This window comes from Mixophyes fleayi, chromosome 9 (assembly GCF_038048845.1).
Source record: "Mixophyes fleayi isolate aMixFle1 chromosome 9, aMixFle1.hap1, whole genome shotgun sequence".
NCBI lineage: Eukaryota > Metazoa > Chordata > Amphibia > Anura > Limnodynastidae > Mixophyes > Mixophyes fleayi.
In genome coordinates this window covers 35900995-35921099 of record NC_134410.1, presented here as the reverse complement: position 1 = coordinate 35921099, position 20105 = coordinate 35900995, and the positions used below count along the sequence as shown (strand labels likewise).

The 20105-nt window shown below is 38.7% G+C and overlaps 1 protein-coding gene across 1 annotated transcript in view; it reads right to left on the bottom strand.

The window, feature by feature from the left end:
• Positions 1-3728: 3728 nt before the first annotated feature.
• The window catches only part of SLC9A6 (solute carrier family 9 member A6), a 46323-nt gene continuing 29946 nt past the window's right edge, over positions 3729-20105 (bottom strand). The window contains exons 9-16 of the mRNA XM_075187272.1: positions 19511-19599; positions 17655-17768; positions 16767-16878; positions 16265-16418; positions 14963-14993; positions 10558-10637; positions 8193-8298; positions 3729-5675 (exon numbers count right to left, since the gene is read on the bottom strand). Of these exons, the coding sequence (XP_075043373.1) occupies positions 5418-5675; positions 8193-8298; positions 10558-10637; positions 14963-14993; positions 16265-16418; positions 16767-16878; positions 17655-17768; positions 19511-19599 (944 nt within the window). The 3' untranslated portion in view covers positions 3729-5417. The remainder of the gene's footprint in view (positions 5676-8192; positions 8299-10557; positions 10638-14962; positions 14994-16264; positions 16419-16766; positions 16879-17654; positions 17769-19510; positions 19600-20105) is intronic.

The window sequence follows — 20105 nt, the reverse complement described above, 5'->3', positions numbered from 1 at the left end:
GACACCCTCATACAGCATGATGGCATAAAGCAGTCCTAATTGGCAGGCTTTGTGTATTAATAAATTCACATAACCAAATTCTGATAAAACATCTGATGCAGATTATATTGTCAGTCTATCAATGCTTTCTCTCCATCTCTGTTTTGCAGAGAAGTATAACATTGTTGCAACAATGTAAAAAAATCTAACCGTAGTCCTGGCTGCATGCCTAGTTCTATTGTAGGAAACCGAGAAGGGAGGGAGATGCGAGAGCTCAGACTGCTATCATTTCAAACTGAATTGATACATGACATCTGAAATCTCTGGGTCCAACGCTGACGGTTTTGGTAAAACTTTACCAAATGCTTGTATTTGTATCGGAATGAAACAGAAAAGCAAATAATTTACAGAACTTATTAGGATATATGAATATATTTCAACAACAATTTTGATGGGATTTCCCTTTTCAGATACTGCCCACAAGATTTGGCAGCTTTCTGCTAGAACTGCTTTAGAGAGGGGATAGGTGTTCAATGTTGCAGAGCATCTCATTGGTTGTAAGCAACACTCCTATCAGATCCTGCCGTTAGACAGAATGCTCTTCAAAGCTCTTCAGGGCGAAAGCTGGTGAACCCAGTAGGCAGCAACAACACTGAAAAGTTGTACAACCAAATCAACATACACGGATGTCTCCTGCTCTACACAATCATTATGTCTCCAGCTCTACACAATCATTATGTCTCCCATACAGTAGATGTATTTAATGAAACACAGTAAGTTACAAAAGGACATATATGATTCTTGAGGAGATAATTCCCAGAGCCTAGTTAGCTAGACCTTTTAGCATGTTTTATTGTGTTCACAAAATGTTATCCAGTCACCAATCAGGGCTGAAAACATTAGCACCCCCCCCCCCCCCATACCCCCTTTGCTAAACACAAATGGTGACCTGCCACTGAATGCTAAAAGGTGTATGCGCCAAGCTTTATCAAGACAGCAAATCATTTCATGTTGAAAATGAGTGTGTAGGGTTCTCAGAACTGAGGGAGACGAGATAAGAGCTCTGTTAGGGACTAGAACAATTTGATAGCTTGGTCTAATGTTAGATCTTTATGTTCAGATTTAGGGTTATGGAATTGTGAGCAATCAAAGTTCCATTACTAGAAAGTCTAAAGAGAGTCCCGTAGGCTGGTGGCTTATTGTAAAATCCCTCTACTTAGTAGCAAGTCTGACCTAGTTGACTGTTCTTTCAAAACGATCTGTACTCCGTACCAAAATACAAACACATTTTTTGTCAAAATAAATTATACAAGATACTTTGAAATTTTACGTGGCACATACTTTGGGCACTTAGAAAAAGGACGGAAGAGTTGGAGTAGTGTTTCTTTGACTCAGACAACAGATTCAGACCACCCTAAGAAAGTCAGATTTGTATCCAAAACCTAAAGAGTAGCTATTCAAAATCTGAGCATACAGGTCTTGGGCATAATTGCGTGAATTCTCTCCTGATATTTAAATGCCTAACCCAGAGATCTAGATTTCATAACACAAATATCAGCTACTTTCTGTGTATTTGTTCATCATGCTGAAGAAAAGCCCACAAGACATATGTATTTCATAAGCTGTATTCAAATAAAGAAAATGATGGCTCAAATATTGTAAACAGCCGCCATGGTTTAGAAATGCCAAGATTACATTGTTCTGTGTGTCTAAGAGTAGAGTAGACAGTCGGTAGCCGTATGACTGGCAGAGTCTGATGGAATTTACAGGTCAACCACAGCTGGTGGGCTTACTGCTGCCCAAGTCTGGCTTAAACATATTACATATACATGGCTCCAACTAGGAATAGGGAAAATACGAAATACAAGAATAAAAATGCTATATACACACACGCAGCTGGGCAACCTGATAGAAGGAACATAATTAGAAACTTAAATTTAAATATTGTTGCCTTTCCAAACCAACAAATCTACCAGGCATGTTTACATTTACCATAGCATTAGGGTTTTATGAGAAGAGAATTTGATCAATATTTTTGCTCCTTCATAGCAACGTGTCTTTAAAGCTCATTTGTTATGTCCCCCCACAACCACTTGATATGAAACATGACATCAAGGGAATTCTGAGCTACTGACTATATTCAACTATGGGGCAAAAGTGTATGGATGAACCCAGTGTCTCTTAAGTCCCATAATTAATTCTTGTTCTATTCTAATTAGAATATCTAAGTATTAAATAAGTAAAAATACTGGACGACAGTATGTGTACAACAAAAACAACCTACACAGAGAAAGACACAAATGAGAAGTACTACCAAAATATAGCATAAATCTTTATTAATTCATTCATTAGATATTCACGGTGGTATCATACCGCCACTTCTCCTATAACCTACATTGTAAGACTACCAAATTTAGACTACCACTTCTACATTTCCACTCCGACCACTGGATATACACATAAATGTGTAATTCACAAAGACATTTAAAATCAATATATTTAAGAAAAAAAGGGACCGCTGTCATATGTATTGAAAAACCTGCTAATCAACTCAATTTGTGGTAACCCAAGTGGTATAATTATAATGTTAATAATAAGATAAAGCATCGTTGATTTCTGCTTTTGTTTCTCTATAGTAATAAAAAATACCAAATAGTCACTTATGTCGTCACTAATTCCCCATCACCACTCATTAATAGACAACTATCCCACAGAACAAGTAGAATTAATAGAAATAAATGAACAGAAGTAATAGAACGATAGCGCTGTCTGTAATTTAGACAATTTATATTAGGTTATTTATTTTTAGGGTTCGTTCTGTGGTGTAATTTTCCGATATGTTAATGGGTATGGTGATTACGAGTTATGGTATAAATATAGATTTAGATATTTTACATTACTACAAACTTGTGTTTATTACACAATAATAATAAGATTTATTACTTATTCCCTTACCTAATCATGTGTGTAGAATGCTTTAGTTAGCCATGCAAATCATAAGTTATTATAATAATGTGCCGCATTAATTACCAAAACATTATTTCATTATCTCCGTTTCACTACAGGACAGCGATCCTCATTTTTTCTGTACTTTGATTTTAAGTGTGTTTGTGGACTATATGTTTACTCCTCTCTATGTATACTAGAGACAAGGATTATTATTATTATTTTTTTATTTAAACTGTCCCAGGAAATAATTGCCTCCATCCTTCTTTGGCCATGAAATTTTACATGGTTTGCCCGTGGAATTTGGCTACTAGTCTTACGCCAGCCAAACCACATACTATAAAAGTCATCAAAACGTGGATTTACAACGGCAGCGCAAAACTGTGACTCACACTATCACCAACTGTGCAGAACGGCCTGTACTGCCCCAAACTCAAACTTTATACATCTCTAGTGTGTACCTAAGGAATTGATAAAGATTTATACTATATCAGTGTTGGCTAACCTGTGACACTCCAGGTGTTGTGAAACTACAAGTACCAGCATACCCTTTCAGCAATAAGCTGCTATATATTGGCAAAGCATGCTGGGACGTGTAGTTTCACAACACCTGACGTGTCACAGGTTAGCCAACACTGTAAATATATATATATAATATATATCTATCTCTATCTCGGTACAGCTTGAGAGGGTCTACTGACTATTTATACACAACCAGGCGATAAACGCGGTTAGAAGACAATGGCACATTTTCACAGCTTATATCTACCATGGTAGCAATAATTTAATGGTTAAAGGCAATGTCACAAGTTATAGATTGTATTATTCTTGGCCAGTATAATACAGTTACATTACATAAGCTGCTATAGTCAGTATTTACTGTAGCAGTTGGATGAATATCACTGTACAAACATTTCTAGGTCCTGATGCTCCCAGAGGTAATATGGGTAATAGAACAATCGTACCAAACTGGACGTTACCGGCATATATAAATGTCTTTATTGGACGGATATTTTTGTTATTTTGAATAATTAGAATTAAGCTGAAGCCCATTCCAGAAAAAAAGATCTGCTGTTAAAATGTAACCATAAAACATCAACTGAGAAGGAATCCATCGGCATACATTTACACTTCAATGATTTTTCTTTTTAATTTATATTCCACAATAAAAACGGTTTTCAGTAAACCTTGTTAATCATTCTTCTTATAGTTAAAATTGAGAGGATATGACCACCATTTGGGAACTCTCTGCCTATATTCAGCCGTTGGTTAGATACACTCTACGGAGTGTATCGAAGAATTTGTGCTGGCTGTTCTCTCCAAGGGAAGGACACCCTCTGCATTCATGTACAATAACCAATACCAAAACGTTGCTTATAATCTTATTATAAATTGGGGGACGTGAATTTAAAAAAACGTGCATGGGGTTTCAATTATAATTTTCTTTTTACCCAATGGGCAAAAAAGGTACCATTTACTCAAATTCATCATATATCGGACTGCAAGCTATATATTGCACAAACTATTTTGATTGTATACATAAAAAAAGTAATAGTGACAAAAAGGCAGATTAGCAATAGCCACGAGATGCATCTTTCATGTGAGCTGGTAACTGGACAGCTCTGCTGTTGGGGTAAATACTAAAATCATTTTAAGGGCTATGGCTACTTTAAAATACGTCTTTAACAAAATGATTTCAATAAAGTTTCGTAACCGCTGTGCTATGTTCCGACGGTCTCCTACGGAATGCTCACTTATAAATAAACTTTGGCTCGGAAAACATCTTTTCTTAAAACACATTTTGGCTGGAAACACTAAAATGTGTCCTTTAACTGCCACAGGATAGATGTATTAAAAAAGAAAGAGAAAACTGTCAGAAAGTAGAAGAATTTTTACAGGAGAAGCCAGCCAAGCTATCGTCACCTCACATGAAATGCGTTTAGACCACTGCACAAAGAAATGGCTAATGGAGAAGAAGACAAAGCTTGGCTTTAATAGAGATGTATCGCACATGAACCATTTGCTGTCAGAGAGAAAAGCAGAACGTTAGTCGTCCATGCTGGATATCCAGGGAGAAGTGAAGATTATATTAATGTATACAACAAATTCCTTCTACGGATAGTGCAAAGGTGACGGAACAAGAATGATCATAAAACCCGAATAATATTTCAAGTAACAGAAGATAAACATTGGCAAATATTTTCACATCGGGGGGTGTTGTGAAATCCACCATACAGTATTGTGCAATCACCGTTGCTTTGTTAGGTGGCTTCACTTAAAGTGCAATCAAATAACTTTCCCAAAACAAAAAATGTTAACTTTATCTTTACAAGTAGCATCAAAAAGAACTCGTGATGCCATATAAATAGCATTTATACAGCTCAAACAATCAGAGCCATGCAGTAGGTAGTACGATATATCGCCATGATTAGAGAACACAAAAAAAGGAGCAGCTCCCACCTCCTACAAAAAACAAAACCATCTCAAATTATCTACAGAGGGCTTGGCCTCCTGGTAACCTGCAGATTCCCTGGAGCCTCACATTCTTCCATGACCAGGCGCGTTCCTCTCAAGACAAGTTCATTATCTCCGCAGGTAAGCTCCCGATCAATGGCATCCTCTGAGTTGTTTCCTATACCCCTCCTTGATGTTATGGGTTCTGTGCTCATGGTGGAGTCCCCATACGTTAAGCTGATGTCCCCGTCATTCAGTATGAGATCTGAATCGTCATCCTTTAGCTGTTCCTGGTTCTAAAATCAGAGAGAAATACATTTTTGAAGTCATATAGAAAGTTTAAAAGGGAGTGTCCAGGCTTAGATTGCTGTCCGCTATTTACTGGTATGTGCCCTTCCCAACGGTTACTAAATAAATGTCTTTATTTTGACGGTTAATTCTATGATGTTTAATTCTATGTTTTTACTATGGGATCTCACACTGTCTTATGCGTTGGCTATAGCTGTATTCCAGAGAGTACCAGATACACAGAAAACCAACAACCAAACTCTGCCAGGTTAGCATAAAGACAAGAGATAGATAAGAGCAGAGGGAAGCAGAATAAATCAACGTACTTAGTAACAGTTTCGGGGGCCTATACAAGTCAGTGTATTAATTCATATGGAAATGCACTGTGGATATCTCCAAATATATTTTATTGTACACATGTAAAATCACACATAAATAGTAGAAATGCTACTCAATATCAAGCAGATTGAATAATAAAAAATATAAAAAACAGTTACAGATTATTAAACAACCATTACCAGGATAGAAGCGCTCGAGATCTCTCTTCATTTTTACGCGCTGAATGTGAGTTTAAGAGCTGCTGCATACTACCAGTCGGATGTCTCATTCCAGGGATCTGGTAAGGGACCGATTGCTGCAGTTCATAGATTATTATCCTGACTTCCTAATGCTTCATTACTAATCTGGTCCCCTGGTAAGAAATTGTTATATTTTCTTTATACTGTACGGAACCTAACTCCGGAATTGACTATTTTTCAATCTATCTGGAAATCATGCAACTTATTTGGCAATTGAACTAATTAACATTAAGATATTACACAAATCCAGACACCCCATTGACATTTTATCATCTATGTGCCTAAGGATCGTATAGGTCTTATGAGCTAACGATATAGCTGCACCTATACAATTTTTGGATTATTTATACCATAGTTATAGCTCTGTTTTACATTTTTTATTATTCAATCTGCTTGATATTGAGTAGCGTTTCTACTATTTATGTGTGATTTTACATGTGTACAATAAAATATATTTGGAGCTATCCACAGTACATTTTCAGGTTTTTGGTGGCTTGAGATATCAGTGCAACTCTTATTTCTTTATTTATATATTTTTCAAGGTTGCAGTCCTTGTGCATTGGTATCTCCTGATCACTACCATATATAGCGCCAGAGTTATTTTGTTTGTAATTCATCTGGAAAACCTATTTAAATTATGCCTAATTATGTCCTGAAAGATAACCTCATAGAGAGTATTTTGTAGGCTTTGGGCACCGAAACAATGATATACAAAAATTGCAGAAGCGGTTACAATAACTGTAGTAGGACAATGTTATTTGCAGGCCCCTATTTCTTACCAATGTCCTGCTATAAAAAAAAGTAGACATGTAAAAGCAAGTTTCCCCTATCGTTCTGCCGAGACCAACAGTACAAAGTACAAGATTTTCCTTACACTGAATGCTGCACATGATTATCTCACAGCAACCTATATTGACCTATCATGTCAGACCTCTCCCAGGAAACACTGCTATCTTCTCAGGTACACAGGAATAGTGTAAGTTTATTACTCATAACCTGGAAACCATTCTCAGGAACAATAGGATACAATCATAGTCCCTGACAACACAGTACTCTCTGCTAGTCAAATACTATATAGTGAAAGGTGGGAGCTTTAGGCCAGATAAGATCACACACAGAAAGAGATCAGTTATTAATATGGACTGGGACACACTTTAATTGTGGCCACGTGCAGGTATATATAGAGCGTGCACACATAGACTTCTATACACAGGCACATAAAGTTCCTGCCTGACACCAGCCTTAAATAACATGAACAGAGTTAAATAACTACTACAAGAGAAATATACCACAAATTACAGCTTACATTTCTATAACCTTTGTAAATATACTCATAATCTACACACAGTGGAATAGGCCATTTTGCAAGCGGAGCCAACAGTCATCAGAATGAAGTCTGTATATTCATTTAGAACTGGGGACATTACACCTCAATGATAAACTGTTACTAAGAACCGGTGATGTATTCTTACACATATTGGTTCAGCATATAATGGCGGCATTCACTGTGTGCAGACGACTGATGCACTGTACATTGCCTTGCAGCTACATAGGGCCTGATTCATTAAGGATCTTCACTTGAGAAACTTCTTATTTCAGTCTCCTGGACAAAACCATGTTACAATGCAAGGGGTGCAAATTAGTATTCCGTTTTGCACATAAGTTAAATACTGACTGTTTTTTCATGTAGCACACAAATATGAACTTTAAATGTCAGTGTACAAATAAGCTATGAAGTGTTTGTGTGCTACATGAAAAAACAGGCAGTATTTAACTAATTTGCACCCCTTGCATTGTGACATGGTTTTGTCCAGGAGACTGAAATAAGAAGTTTCTCAAGTTAAGATCCTTAATGAATCAGGCCCATAATCACCAACACAAGTTCTGTTGTTTTGCCAAGAAATCGGCTACAATCTGAATAACTATGCTTCCCCTTGATCTCCTCACCTCATAGGCCTGCGGACTGGTCAGGCATCTTGCAAGTGGACCACAGCAACTGGGGAGCGTAGTGGTGAGGGGTGGTCCGCTGTGTGTCAACAGAGGTTTTAGATAGCTGTATAAATTAAGGAAGACTTACAGAAAGGTGCTGTTTCTATCACTGTAAAGGATTTCTGATTGAAACTCACCGGCATAAAGCAGTTCTGTATTGCTACATCCTGTTATTGGAATACATATCATACAATCACTTCTCTCATAGGATTTTAGGGCCCATGCACCGTGGAAATATCATTTTCACAAGTGGATTTACTGCATTTGAATATTCATGAAGAATTGTTAAGCAAGTGTAAATGGTTTTATTAACTTGACATTCACACAATTCAACTGGTTCCATGGCCAAGCCACTTGTCTAACTGCTTGACTAGTTCTGACAAGACATTCTTCTACCTGGAGAATGACTTATTCTGTCAGCCTTCTATCTGGGAAAGAATGAGCTTTTATCATTGTTAGTTGTGATGAAGAATTGAAAAGATCTATTAATTCTAGAACTAAAAATAATAATAACTAATAAAGCACACATTGCTAGTTCTAGGGGAAAAGCCCACTTTGGACATTAAAAGGATGTGTCCACCATCTTTATTTAATTTTGTAAAAGACAAATAGGCTTAGGTCCCTTTCTATTTGTGACATTTGTTAGCTGCACTCCCTAGCACAGTGCATCATATACCTGCTATAGTTACCCATATCTCCTGTTCCCACCGGCTACTGCTCAAAGTCACCAGGTTTGTAATTAATAACTGGTCATATTATTGTTTTCAGATATCACATAGCTGGGACCAGTAATATGTCAAGGACTGCATGTTATCTTTCCCCCATGAAGAGAACAGTCTTCAGATAGTCCATTTTTTTATAAGATCCGCTAATAGGGGCCTATTAAACCAACAGACCACTTTACTGAGGAACATCTGTTTGCACCATCAGAAGTCTGTCCAGAGGTTTGAACTCATGAACCATTTCAGATAAGCTGTTTTATTATTTATTAATATGTTACTTATTTGTTATTCAATGAGGACCAGACACCTTTATATTTGACACTCCGCTACCGTTAATCTGTATATTAGCTATTTATGACTCAGTGACATACTATACTATCTTTTATTTGGTTCTCCTTAATGGGATTGCTGAACTGTTGTCTTAGGCTGGGTACACACTGCAGAAATGTTTTATGTCATTCTCCTAGTGCCCTAATAGTTACTTCTTATTGTTAAACTAAATACTATATCTACATCCCCCCCCCCCCCCCCCCCAATGGTCTCGATTTCAAAGGGACATCCCGATTCAAGGACTTCAAAAGGGGTGTGGTTGAACAGGAAAGTGGGTGGTGTTTTGCATATATTTGCAGGCAGGTTTGGTCAGAAGGGGTGGGGTTTATTTTGCCCCACCTTCGGGATTCTAAATGTTGTGTATGTATGTATGTAGATACACATACATATATACACACATATAAACACGTACGTACGTACGTACGTACGTACGTACGTACGTACATACACACTACATACCAGGCTATCGCTCCTCTATCATGAATTCCAAAGCTGTAGGATTTGCTTGCAAGTATCAGTTTTATTTGGGGAAATGCTTACTACTGATTTGCTACAATGATCTGGGACTTGCCAGATATTTACTACACAGCCAAATAGAATGCCAGACTAATATGTTGTAACAGAGTTCATAGCTCTTTTAGCTCACTGGGTTACAGACATTTGCTATTACTGTTTTGGAGTGCAGATTAAAAAAACCAAGCCAAGTACACTGACCATGTGACAAGACACATTCTCCCTTTTCAATAAACCTTATCTTGCTTGCTATTGATGCCTTAATCAAAGCACTGAGCGCATGGAAAATGCAGAAGTGTATCTTGGACAGCATTCCTAAACGCCTATGTGGAACATGCAGCCCGCTCCATAATGCTTCTGTCATGTTAATGGAAACAAATCTAATAAGAGCTTATGTCCATCTAAAGCAACACAATACCATAATGATTTCCACCAGCACTGCAAGCCTCATATAGGCCGTACTACCACATAGTAAAGAGATGGCAGCTTGTGATTGGTCATCCCGATCACACCCCCTTTGTGTCACCAATTAATGTTAGTTTTCCATGGATGGTGAACCAAGTTACTAGGGGGTAGTCCAGCTTTATATGAAGCAAAGTTGTACTTAAACTGCATATTTAAAAAAAAAACAAAAAAACAAATGAAAACCAAGACCGTATGATACATCCATAAGTAAAAATCATTTTAAGGATTCTTCACCTGAATGTTAGCAAGACAAACATGTTCAAATAACTTAAAATGGTAAAATTCAAGGATACTTGTGATCAAAGTTGTACCAGAGTCTAAAAAGCCAGGCGCTCTCTGCCTTTGTGCTCCTGCGTTCTGTCTCTGGAATCCCCTGTAATAAGAACACAAGATAAAGATTCTCTGTCATCACCAGACTTGTAAGAGGTAAATGATGTACGTTTTAGGGATGATTTAATGAAACAGAATGGATTATGTCTTCCAATACCTCAGTGGATACTGTACAGGCTATTCCTCACAGTATAATTAAAAATCTATATGTGTGTTAGTACAGAACAGACAGCACCCAGATACAATGAGATTCATTTAATAACATAGTGCAGATTGCTGAAACATTTAGCATCCTGTCAGATTTTGGCTGTGACCAGGCAAACTAGTGCAAGTACTGTGCGTTGTTCAGCTAAACTGCTATAGGCGCTATACTGAACAACTGGACTGCAAGGTACGACGTCTAGGAACAATTACCTCACATATGGGGATAGGTTTCATCCCTTTAAATATATACAACTTTCATTTCTATTAAATGGATAATATAAGAGACGTGATATTATTTTCAACGTCATCTTTTATGCAGCCTGACGACATCCCTGCAATCATCAATAAGCATTTAAATGTTCCCTTCAATAAAAAACAAACAGTATTCCTATATCAATTTACTAGAAACTAGAGGCACCACTGAGGCAGGAGGTGCCTCGTGCCTCAGTAATGTCACTAGCTGTTCTGTTAGTGAATTGATAAGCTGTTTGGCGCTATTGTGTGGACGTATAGATGCTGTTGCTTTCTTCTAATTGTTTTTACATAATAAGTTTATCAGGTGGAAATCTCTTTAATTCAAGTTGGAGTGTTAGGACATTTATCTAGTGGTCTACAAAGTGGGAGATCTTCTGTGCGGTGAGTTCAGCTGCTAGACACAGTGGGGCCGATGCCTGGTTGGTCACAAAATGGGATTAAATTACCCTTAACAAAAGAGCAAAATAATAAGCGTATTTCCACATATATGCAGAGGTTACATATACCGAGATGCCTCATCAGCACCTGCATCTGGTACCACAAGTCAATATTTACACCTGCCCTAAACAAGCACATACTGATTTTTTTTATTTATTTTTTTGCTTACTGTTAAAAGTTTGAAAAACAATTTAGTAATCTGGTTAATGGGGAGTAGTGTGTAGCCGATCTCTGTAAGCATTTTGCTGCTGCTGCATTATACTGTATAATATTCTTCCCTATCTTTGGCAATGTATCACTTACTCCTATTAATATATTTTATTTATATGGTGCCACAAAAGGTCTGCAGCTGCGTACAAGACATTTACAGTGATATTCAATAGACAGCAACGACCCATAACACATTACCTAATACATGAAAAACAAAAGAATACAAAGAACAGACATACTGATTAAACAAACTACACACTGATAGCTTGGCGATGCAGATCAAACTGTTTACGAGACAGTGAGAGAGAGTGGTGGTAGTGTCCAACACAAAGTAGGCCTGGGCTCAAGAAGGGAGGGTTAGGGAAGAGGAACAAAGGGTGAGGGAATAATAGAGAACACGAGTAAAAAGGGCAATGCTTGCGAGAGCTTTTATCCTAAAGGGAAAGGGAAGACATAAATAGGGTGGTACTGAGTGGGGGAATGAAGGCGATAGCTGAGACAAAGGAGCTAGGAGCAGGACTGATAGGCTTGAATAAAGAAGTGAGTTTCAGGCTTAAAGCCTTGGAGAGTAGAGGATAACCCGATAGGATGTGGGAGATCGTTGCAGAGCTGGAGAGCAGCCTGGGCAAAGTCGTGGAGGTGGGAAGAGGTAATCAGTGTGGTAGTGAGGTGGTGTGCGTTGGTAGAGCGGAGGGGTGGCAAGGGGTGTGGGTAGAAATGAGGTTGGAGATGTGGGGGCATTGGTTCAGATCTTGTAGGTGAATGTAAGGAGTATAAATGTAATTCTGTAGGCCACAGGGAGTCAATGTAGCGGCTGACAGAGAAAGACGGCAGAGAGAGAGAGTGGCGGGAGAGAAAAATAAGGCGGGCAGCAGCATTTAGGATATACTGGCCTTCCCAACTCTCAGTTTTTCCCTCTCCAGAGATAAGGATGTTACAGCAATCAAGGCGAGAGACTATAAGGGACAATTATCCTAAAGACTATTTAACAGTGGACAACAGAAGTGATGTCTCCTCTACTGTGTGTATGATTCAGAAGTGTAGAATCGTACATGGTATCCCAGCACAGGACATAATAACAAGGTATGTGTCCAGACTTCTTAGTACATGTCTCTAAATATAGCTCAAACAAAGAGCTGCAGGTCATATAATACTTTAAAATAAACGTTGTCTTTACATATACTTCAAATTTGCAGTGTTAAGAGCACATTTACAGAGACTGGACCAATAGCGCTTATTCCTTACAGACAGAGCTGAGCCATCTCTTTTTTTTACAGTAATTAAGTCACTATACAAGACTCTGTGGAATCCGTAGATAAAATAGATGTATACAGCTCTAATCCCTATCAGATTACAAGGCACGGCGCTGCTGGAGCCCTTATGTCATTTGATCATAAAGCAACATGGGGGCACAAGATGTGTAGTCAGACTACCGCCCACACAAACCCGCCTTTCTGTTAGACTGAACTGTTGTGGCATTACACCCCAAACTAAAGTTAATCCTATTTTAGTGAATTATTCCCCTTCTATTTAACTTTCTAGTTCCAGAGATACTTTACTGGCTTTTTGTCTGGGTTGCTTATTTTAAGAGAGTTGTGTTTGGGCACCTACTGAAATTTCTTGGACCAATAAACATGACATATTAATAATCCTAACTGAAGAGCAGCCTTTTAAAAAGCCGCCCAAGGCGGAAAATGTTTCAGTGCATACAAATACATTGATATTATGCCAACTTTATGTTTTAAGACAATAAATACCTGGATTACTGGTGGTTATAGGACATGTGCTCAAAAAAAAAAAAAGTTATGAATTGTTAAAATGTAAGAGAGACGCTTGAACATCGGTTTCAGTAATTTGGGCCAGAAATCATCAGCAAGATGTATTTACACAGCCTGCGCATCAGGTAATCTATGATTGGATGGTGCCGTTCACAAATATGGGCAATTGTATATTTTGCCCTTGTTTCACTTTGTCATCACCAGGAGGATAATGTAGACAGACAGTGGATGTGCTGTATGGAACTCTCTGCAAATATAAATGCGATCCTGAATACTATCAGAGGGAATTAAGCCACGATATTAACACAATGTGCATAGTCCCAATTATTGTGGAGATATTGCGCTACAAGACATTGGGGAAGGGCTAAAAGTAGAGCGGTTATTGAAGTAGAACATGTTATCAACGAAAGAGTTATAAACAGGGAATTCAATTCCCTGCGTTGTTCGGGGTGCGCACGATTACCGTTAGTATGGCAATTGATGCTCGTTGTTACCGTTAGTACGTTAATTTCAACACAGTTTTCTGCTCGCGGCTCAGGGAGCTGCAAGTAGACCTCTGCGTTGAAATTACCGTACCAATGGCAACGAGCAGCAATTGCCATACTAACGGTAATTGTGCGCACACCGGGTTGTTCTTTAGAACAACGCAAGGGATTGAATTCCCCCTATTATTAAAGGGGCCAATTCAATTAGGCGCTAGGTTCCACAGTAACTTTGCGGATATGTTACTGCACGATGTTCTGGGTAATAATCTTTGCTCAGTCTTGCTTGAACCTCATAGGGGTGCGATCAAAACATGAGTGATGTTCCTATGTGGGCAGCACGGTGGCAAAGTGGTTAGCACTTCTGCCTTATAGCACTGGGGTCACGAGTTCCTGACCAAGGCCTTATCTGTAAGGAGTTTGTATGTTCTCCCCATGTTTGCATGGGTTTCCTTCGGGTGCTCCAGTTTCCTCCCACACTCCAAAAACATACTGGTAGGTTAATTGGCTGCTAACAAATTGACCCTAGTCTGTGTGTCTGTCTGGGTCTGTCTGTGTGTGTGTGTTAGGGAATTTAGACTAAGCCCCAATGGGGCAGGGACTGATGTGAGCGAGTCCTCTGTACAGCGCTGCAGAATTAGTGGTGCTATATAAATAGATGATGATGATATTATTACAGTAATTATTGTATTCGCGCACAGAAACAAAGCTGCAAGATTATTGAACGGATCCTTAATATGGAACCTTGCGGCTAATTGAGTCTGCCCCAAAAAGTAGACAAGAAAAGGAAATGTCCAAAAGTTCACCCCATTTTTCTTTTCTCCTGAAGATGACCACACAGCATATATTAATGATTTTGAGTCACTGTCAATTGAACAAAAGATCTATGTCTCAATATTGTTATAGGCCAAAATACAATTATTGTTAAAGTAATTAACCTAAGGAACATATAAGCTTGAAGAATGCTGAAAACATTGACAGTGTGAGAAATAGGTATTTACCAATTGATCAAGATCTGAATCCACACCCACTCTAAAAAAAAAAAAAAAAAAAAAAAGAGACCAGAAACAATTAGACATAGTAAAGCAAAGTCTAACATATTTTAAGATAAGCATGATGTCAGCAGAATATATCTGAACAATATGACAAGTTTAAACAAATTGCCGTAAAGTCATTAGATAAAATGTTCTTTACAGATGAACATAATGCAAAATGATTATGTTGGTAATGGAGATTAAGTGACACCTAGTGGATATACACAGCAATAACAGGGCAATACTGTCAAAACTTGGGTGTGCTATCAGAAAAAAAATAGTTTGCACTTAGATTAGTTAGGATAGGCAGCATCGAAATAATTACATTTTTAACACATTGAACATAAAATGGATTATTTCCTATAATAATGCAAGAGCATATTACTCATAGCAACCAATGAGTAATTAGCTTGGCTCTAATGCAAGTTAGACAATGATTAATTACAGTACATATGCCGTTTATTAGTGAACAACCAAAGTTAGGCTACCAACAGTATGCGCTATCAGTTTAGTAGATGCATCACACAAAAGCTGAAAGCTAATGTCAAACGCTGAATTTTCTACCCACAGATAACCACAGAATTCTAATGGAGGCTTTCCACTCCCCGCAGTTGTTGTAAATGCTTTTAAAAGACCATTCCACTGAAAGGTTTCTAGTTTTAAAAGTATATGGTTTGTATAACTTCTCTTATTGCTTAGAATTATATTAGTCCCATATAAAAGAGTGATGCTCTGTTCAAAAAGGATTTAGTGACAAAACAACTATCCATATTGTAGTGTAATTGGGCCAATGGAGACTATAGCAGAGATTTAATTTGAGCTCAGCTGAACGGAACTGAAGTTTATTTAAACGTGGAGAATGATTATAAACGATACCTGTTTGTATGACTTGCTGCAGGATTATCAGGGCAGCTTATTACAGTCGAGGGGAGAACTGAACACGTTTTAGTTTCTATGAATTCCAGCTGGGGATCTGTTAGATAACTAACAGGTCGCTTCAGCTTCGCGGGACACAAGTATTAATCGAACAGCTGGTTTTACACTTAACTCCTATAGGTAAAGGTGTCTTTGTATAGAAGGTAGAAGAAATAGAAAAAAGCATCACAAAACACAGAAACTGAATCACCTAGGTCCAAACCCGCACTAACAAAGACATGGCTACAGGAGGAATAGAACAGTGTTTTTTTTATTTTTTGTCTTCTATCAAAATTGCAATTCAGTGAAAAAAAATAAAATAATAATCACACAGTACGGAAGAGAGAGCCTTACCGGATATGTAAGCATGACAACATCGCTGTTGTGCCTCCTCCAAATACCCAGACTGTGAAGAACACTATGAGCAGTGTGGTGGAGAACATCATTTGTCTGGCGTAAGTGGCAGTGTCTCTAATAGCCAGGGCAAATGTCATTGCTCCACGTAACCCTGAAACAAAACATGAATTATTTCTGTGAGTGTAACCAGTTGTTATCAAGTAATCTGCTGATTATGGGAAGGGAATCCACTGTCTAAAGTCAAAGTTTATTTCAACATTACTGAACAGTTATTTTGATCAGAGTCAAACCTACTAGTCTTAGCACGGCTGTCAGGCCATGATGGGACCTGCAGTTCTGCAATTGAAGAGCCACAGGTCTAAAGCCTAACAAATAAATGCAATTGATGGGTAGGGTGGTACAATACAAGAATGACTTTCATATAAATGCACTGATTGCAGTCACTGAACGTCGTGCACCGCTCTCTGCTGCCTCTAGGGGTGCCAATGAGCAGACATACCTGCAAACATCATCATGTGCTGAAAGTTTGAGCCAATCTTGTTTCTTCGGCCCAGATTAAGTAAGAACGAGAGGGGATAAATATTTGTGGCTCTCCCAAGGAAGACTGCAAGCTGAAATGTGATTATTAAGGAAAAGGTTGTTTTGCGATCTATCCATGACATTGTTAACCAATTTATTTCCCTTGAGATCTGACATGCTGGTAAATATTAGTGTAAGGAATGTAGAAGAAAATATTTAAAAAATAATTGAAAATCTCATCTAAAAATAAAAACGTATCACATCATTATATGGGGGGGAACGCTTAATTACTACATTTCAAATTTGTGTACTCGCCCCTTTCATACAGGATCAGGTTAGTCCAAAAAGCTTCCATAAGCTACTAAAAAAAAAAAATCTAAATGCATCTTACCAAACAGATTAAAAAGTCTATTTCAATGGCGGCAGACCTTGATCCTGACCAAGAGCCACCCCCATCATTGCTGCACTAGCTTACTCCAATTATCCCCCCCCCTCCTCCTGTGTACCCCCCTTTTCACCTTACTGGTTAGGCCGAGCTCGTCATATGGTTTCCCCTCTGACTATTGCCCAGCCCACAACAGTGTGAGCAAACAGGCAGGAACCTCGCCGATAGATTTGTTTATGTGATTGTTGCTATGATACCCTGATCTGAGAAAACGTTCTTGTTATTTTAACCTGCGCTAAGTGTTTTGGAACATTATGTGCATTGAAACTACAGTTACTTTTTGTATGTTTTTTTTTCTGTAATGTCCGAAAAGTCTAAATAAAAATATTTGATTTAAAAAAAAAAAAAATTTTTTTTTTTTTTTTAAAGAAAACATGTAAATAATAAAGGTTACATAAAAGGTCTATTTCAGAAAAAGGATACGAAAGCCCCCACAATGAATGTGGGATTAAAGACATGATTCTGGAAAGTAAATAGAGCCAAACCCATGTAGGAGAAGATAAAGTTCTCTGCCAAAAAATTCAAAAGCTCAAACAGCTGAGAGGGGAGAGAAGGGAACATAATTAGTGTAACATCAGCAACATTTTTCTCCTGAAACATCCAGCAAAAATATGGCCGACCTGGGAGCTTCCTGCAGTAAAATGGCTTTCTGCTCTTCCTTCCATGCCGGCTTAAGAGTCATCTATTATCACAATAAGTGTAAATACCAGCTTAATTCAGATGCGCTTAATGAGTTCCAGCGGGCACATTCTAAGGGCATCTAATGTTAACCTACCCACTGGCGGGTTGTTTGGATTGTTGTAGTATCTTTCAGAACGTTCTGTGCTCACTGCTTCGGGAAGCCTAAAACGCTAGTACAAAGCTGTTGGCCTAACGGAGCTGCTCATCTAACAGTATATAAAATATGGAAATGTTAATCTCAGTATGGGCACTGCTGCTTTCTTTTGCAGGATGTTTCTGAAATAAAGGAAACTAGAACAAGACCTTAGCTCCATCCCCTCTAAACAAATATATAAAATAAATAAACAAATTCAATGTAAAAAACAACCAAACACAAAACACTTGTATGAGGCCACCTAAACAATGCCGTCCTAGGCTTGTATGGTTTGCCTCTATGGTAAATACAGCCCTGCGCCTCTCTGAATGGAAATATTCTTGAAGACTTGAATTTATAATACACAGGCTTACATAGACAGTCACTTAAGGACTGAGTTTTCACAGACTGAGGGTCTATTTAAAAAGTGGTGGAGAATCAAAACGCTGGTATAAACGCAGAAAAAGGGCTCTTTCGCCACTTTATCTGATTTATCAAGGGGCTAACACTAGAGAAATCATAGCTTTCTCTGGCAATAGCCTAATTACCAGGACCACAGACCTCTATGGGAACAGCAGCATTAGGTAATTTAGTAAGCTGCACAGTCTATCCAACTTCGCTGGGTCCCTCCCTGGGGAATGCATTATGCACATAGCATAAGTTTGCCGGCAGCAAAAGTTTGCTGGTAAACATATGTTAATAAAAAAAAAAAGAAAAAAGTAAAAAAAAGAGGAGGTTTGAGGGAGCATTGGATGGGGGTCACCGCCAAGACTCCAGAGCAGCCCCGGCATAGTAAATTGTGGCAGTGCGTCTATCGCAGCGGTACAGATTGATGTCTACCACTCTGGGGTTATAAATAGACTCCTAAGACTTCCATATACGGTTGTCTGATAGAAATGCACTAAATCAAGGTAACGAGTGTATAACGTGAATCCTGGAATATTATGCTGTGCACAATAAATATGGGAATATAAACTTACATTATGTAGGCTGCAGGGCCGGTGCTAGGGTCCACGGCGCCCTAGGCATTTTTAAAAAAGCGGTGCCCCCCCCGCAAAAATCGCCGCCCTCCTCCCTTCTCTCCTTACCTTGTCTCACCACCGCCGCCTCTCTGCTCAGTCTCCTCCCCTCCACTCACTGACACTAGTCAGTGGAGGGGAGGAGACGGAGCAGAGAGGCGGCGGTGGTGACAAAATAGCCTCTTCCCCCCCCCTCCCCGTCCATCTGATGCTGTGCGGCGGCCGTGACAGGTATGGTCAGCGGTCGCCGCACAGTTTTAAAGTCATTTAGTATTCTGTGGCGCCCTCCAGAGCCCGGCGCCCTAGGCAAGTGCCTAACCTTGCCTAATGGGAGTGCCGGGCCTGGTAGGCTGGCCTCAATGAGTCTATATTGGCACTAATGGCAATAAACAGTAATAAAAATGTATCAGCTATATTTACAAAAATAAAAGAACATTATGACATACCTGTTTTGTACGAATTTGGGATTCTGTGGACAGATTGTTATAGGTGTAATGTGCCTGGGTAATGCCGCAAAACAAGACGGCCACCACTCCTGCAAATAAAAGTACACGTCACTTACTGCCCTTCTGCACATGGCGATACTGGACCTCTCTTCATTTTAGGCTTCTAAATACCAATGTAAGAATATTAAGAGGGATAACTGAAATGGAACCAGGAAAAATTGTATAGTAGAGTTGGTGTGTTTTCTGTATAATGTTATTTCGATTGTAAACCACATTTGTTTGGTTAATATAGTAACACACGTCAGTAAGAGACCAGATGCACATTTACATTTTAGTAGTTGGAATACGACATCCCTACGTAAAGAAGGTGCGACAGTGTCTGACATGTATCAGGCGTTGAACGCTGTATGGGGAATATGGTGTGCCCTGCCCTTCGCTGTTAGGATGGTGTAAATAATTCATGCTCATGAGGGAATGGAAACAGAAGCCAATAAGCATGGCTAAGTATGATTGTACAATGGCTAATGTATATACCACATGAACAGACTATGTGCAAATTAGATTTAAAAATAAACATTCCTGTAGGTAGTGTTGA